At 32.5% G+C, this 4235-nt stretch overlaps 1 protein-coding gene across 1 annotated transcript; it reads left to right on the plus strand.

The window, feature by feature from the left end:
• The first annotated feature begins 886 nt into the window (after positions 1 to 886).
• LOC106304497 (probable aminotransferase TAT4) lies at positions 887 to 3337 on the plus strand. The gene is made up of 7 exons (XM_013740903.1): positions 887 to 1169; positions 1268 to 1610; positions 1699 to 1917; positions 2283 to 2342; positions 2467 to 2622; positions 2697 to 2790; positions 3013 to 3337. The coding sequence occupies exons 1-7, from the start codon at positions 919 to 921 to the stop codon at positions 3135 to 3137; spliced, it is 1248 nt and encodes a 415-aa protein (XP_013596357.1). The 5' UTR covers positions 887 to 918; the 3' UTR covers positions 3138 to 3337.
• The last annotated feature ends 898 nt before the right edge of the window (positions 3338 to 4235 follow it).

Consider the following 4235-nt stretch of genomic DNA (forward strand, 5'->3'; position numbering starts at 1 on the left):
ATATTTATTTTATTATTAAATGATATTTTTTACTCATATGGTTTTAAAATCATGTGTATCTTCTTATAATAAAAATGTTAAACCATTGATCATTAATTTTTAACATAATAATTTTAATAGTTTTAGTCATTTATTGTCGTTTTTAAAAATTCAAAATATAACATATACGAAAAAATCTAAATTTTACTTTTATAGCTAATTTGATTGTTTAATTTATTTTAATAATATAAAATTAAACAAAAAATGATGGAGGAGATATAAATTGTTATCAAATCTTTATTATTAAAATCATTAATTGTCATATATATATTAGTCATTTATGGTAATTCCGTAGGTTTGATTTAAGGAAAGAAAATAACATATCATATCATTATATCATATAGTTTGACCAACTTATGTATCTAACAACATATAAAAATCAAATGTGGACCTACTTATTTTTCAATTGAATGTAATTGACTACCTAATTGAGTGCCACCTATGCATTGGAGCCTATTTTAATTAATACAAAATTGAGGTTACATCTTTTCAAATGTTCCTCAATTAATATATAGGGGATATGTTAATCAGCATAAGCATATAAACGTTTGAACGTAATGGTTTTTTTCTGGAAGACGGAATAGCAGTCCTATCTCTTGTTGTTAATATTCGTTCTTCAAATAATTTATAATAATAATATTCGTAATCACATTAATTGATCGGAGAAACCTCACGTTCTAAAGCGTAGAGATTCGACATACATGATTTACTATTTACTCTTCTCTATATTCATTTGAATAGACAGCACATTAACAACATGTTTATATAAAAAATGTGAAATATGTGAAAACTTTTACTATATAAACCCTCTCCTGGCGATGAGAGTAATCACCACAAACAACAATCTAATCCAGAGAAAAGACACTAAACGCAAGAGATATGGCAAATAACAGTTGCATTGGGTGGAAGTTCAGCGGCAGCGAGGCGGCCAAGGAAGCCTCAGCTGCTTCCCTAACCACTTACACCTCAAAACTCTTTGCCCTGTGCGATCCTCAGGGAAAGCCCATTTTGCCTCCTCGAGGTGAAACCGCCGAGACTTGCCATACCGCTGAAAAGGCTGTTGTTAAAGCCGTCCTCTGCGGTACTGGTAACGCTTATGCTCCCGGTAAAGGCCTTCCCGCGGCAAAATGGTAATATATACTGATATACATTGAACTATAGTTGTATCGTTTATCATTTTTTGACATTTTTTTCTGACAAAAACTGTCATTTTTTTTGCTATTCCTAGTGCCGTTGCAGAGTACCTAAACCGTGATGATATTCCGAAGAAACTGACACCAGAAGACGTGTTTATGACCGTTGGGTGCAAACAAGCCATCGAGCTTGCGGTTGACATCTTGGCTAATCCAAAAGCCAACGTCCTGCTTCCAAGCCCGGGCTACCCATGGGACTTTGTTAACTGCATCTTAAAAAAACTTGAGGTCCGCAGATATGAATTCCTCCCCGAAAAGAACTATGAGATCAACTTTGAAAGCGTCCGAAAGCAAGTGGATAAGAACACGTTTGCGATATTTATAACCAACCCTCACAATCCCAATGGAAACATCTACTCTGAAGCTCATCTCAAGCAGGTAATTTACATATAGTCTATTTAGCAGTATTCACATGGTCTTCTTTGATCTACAGTCTTTTGATTGCGCCTATATTAATGAATCTTAGATCGCTTTGTTGGCTCGGGAACTCGGGATAATGGTGGTTTCTGACGAAGTTTTTCGATGGACCGTTTTTGGGAGTAATCCCTTTGTTCCCATGGCGAAATTCTCGTCAATTGTACCCGTGATGGCACTTGGGTCCATATCGAAGGGATGGACTGTCCCTGGATGGCGAACTGGCTGGGTCGCCCTGCACGATCTAGATGGTGTCTTTAAGTGCACCAAGGTCCGGTCCATTAAGTTTGATCAATCTTTAAGAATATACATGATATGTATTATTATTATTATATTATTATTATTATTATTATTATTATTATTATTATATAAATATCTTCTAAGATTTCAACAACTTCTGGAAATAGTTCAAAATCACTCTTTATATCTAACTGGATATAAAAACGATAAGAAACTATTATTATTATTATTATTATTATTATTATTATTATTATTATTATTATTATTATTATTATTATTATTATTATTATTATTATTATTATTATTATTATTATTATTATTATTATTATTATTATTATTATTAAAGAGTTAAAATGTTAACAGTTTTCTTGCCCTAATCTTGTTATATATGGACAGGTCTTAGATACTGCTAAACAGTTTCTTGAGATAAATTCTAAACCACCAACTGTTATCCAGGTACATGGCTTTCTAGTTTGGATACTTCTTGTAACCATATATACTAACACAATGTCGTAGACTTTTCCACTTATTACGAATATTAATTTGTTAATTTGATGAATTTGTCGATTTTATCACGTAGGCGGCTATTCCTACCATCTTGAAGGATACTCCTATAGAGTTCTTCCACAGGAGGCAGAGCTTTCTGAAAGATAAAGCGGATTTGGCTATTTCAAAGCTCAAGGACATACCTTCCCTCAAATGCTATTTAAAACCTGAAGCATGCACCTTCCTATGGGTATTATATTCTTACTACACAACCTTCTTATTATTTTGAAAAAATCTCTTTTAAGTTTTTGAATTATCTCGCAGACCCAGCTGAAAATATCAAGCTTTGTGGACATTAAAGATGATGAAGACTTCTGTGAAAAGCTTGCTACTGAACAAAACCTCATCCTTTTACCAGGTATTACTCAATATCACATGCATCACCTACCTATGATCAACGACTAACGGCTCAGCACTGAAGGCAAAATATATATCTTAGTTTATTAGGAATCCACATCTGAAATGTTATGAGATTAAACGTATGCCAATAATTCGTTGGAAATCAAATTTGAGTTGGAAATCTAACAATATTTGTGAATATTTAACATAAGAACATATATCTTGTGTTGGATTGGTTTAGGGATTGCTTTTGGTCTGAGGGGCTGGGCGAGGCATTCTATCGACATGGATACTTTAACTTTGGAGGATGCCTTTAAGAGATTGAAGAGCTTCTGTGACCACCATTCCACTATATACGGAGCTTAATTCAGTCACAAGGCGTCAATGGCCTTAACTAAAGGGTCAATGTGTATCTTTGCTTAAATCTTCTATATTTGCTATGATAATAAATGGGTGTTCTATTGATTTGAGATAAATCATGAACACCTTCGTATTCGTATTCGTATTTGTATTTGTATTTGTATTTGTAACAAATAAATTTGGTGTACGTATCACCAATCCTGTAATCGTTTCTCATGGACTTTCAATATTTGATGTATTTCTACTTTCAAAAATAAAATTAAGAAATTTCTGTTTCTTTTCATTTCTAAATAATTTGGACTCTGGTCTGAAAATACCATTATAGTACATTAATATTATTCTCTTAGCTATTTCAAAAATAGAAGAATAGAAGCTTCACAGCACTAAAATCTAAAGTCAACTCATCCCACTTTACATTCCTTTTACAAGTCAAGAGTCAACCGTATTTATTTTCATGGTAAACTCTTTCTTGAAAGTTACTTCTTTATTGCATATCGAATAACATGTGTATATATATATAATAATCATATTGTTAAATTCAAACCTCCAGTGTTTATTGTTTTAATAAGCCTCTAATGTATATATACAAGAATAACTTTTAGCTAGCAATCGAACTGAGACTAACGAAGAGGATCAAGGTAAGCCTTAAGCCCCACTTTCTCTCACTACTCGAAGCGACCAACCCGACGAAGCTCAGTACCAAGACCAATCTGTTTCTTTTGTCAAATTTAGTCGCTCAAAGGTGGAGTTTGGAGAAAATATATTCTGTTAAAATACGATGATGACATACTGATAAATTTTATGTCCAACTTCTATTTTATTGAACCAATTATAAATTTAAATCAATTTTCCTATTCATGGTTACTTTTTAATGATATATATTTTGTAACCTCCACAAATATAGGATTCACTCCTCTCAAACAACCGACGGTTATGTATGTTGATAATTATTCTTTCTTTTTGATTTTAACTAAACGCGGATGATTACCTATATTACTCTATTATATACACATAAGCTATATTACTCTATTATACTTCACTACAAGAAAACAGCGGAATTCTGACGGACATTACGACGGAAAATGAAATCCTCGGAATATCCCG

Source organism: Brassica oleracea, chromosome C7 (assembly GCF_000695525.1).
Source record: "Brassica oleracea var. oleracea cultivar TO1000 chromosome C7, BOL, whole genome shotgun sequence".
Classification (NCBI taxonomy): domain Eukaryota; kingdom Viridiplantae; phylum Streptophyta; class Magnoliopsida; order Brassicales; family Brassicaceae; genus Brassica; species Brassica oleracea.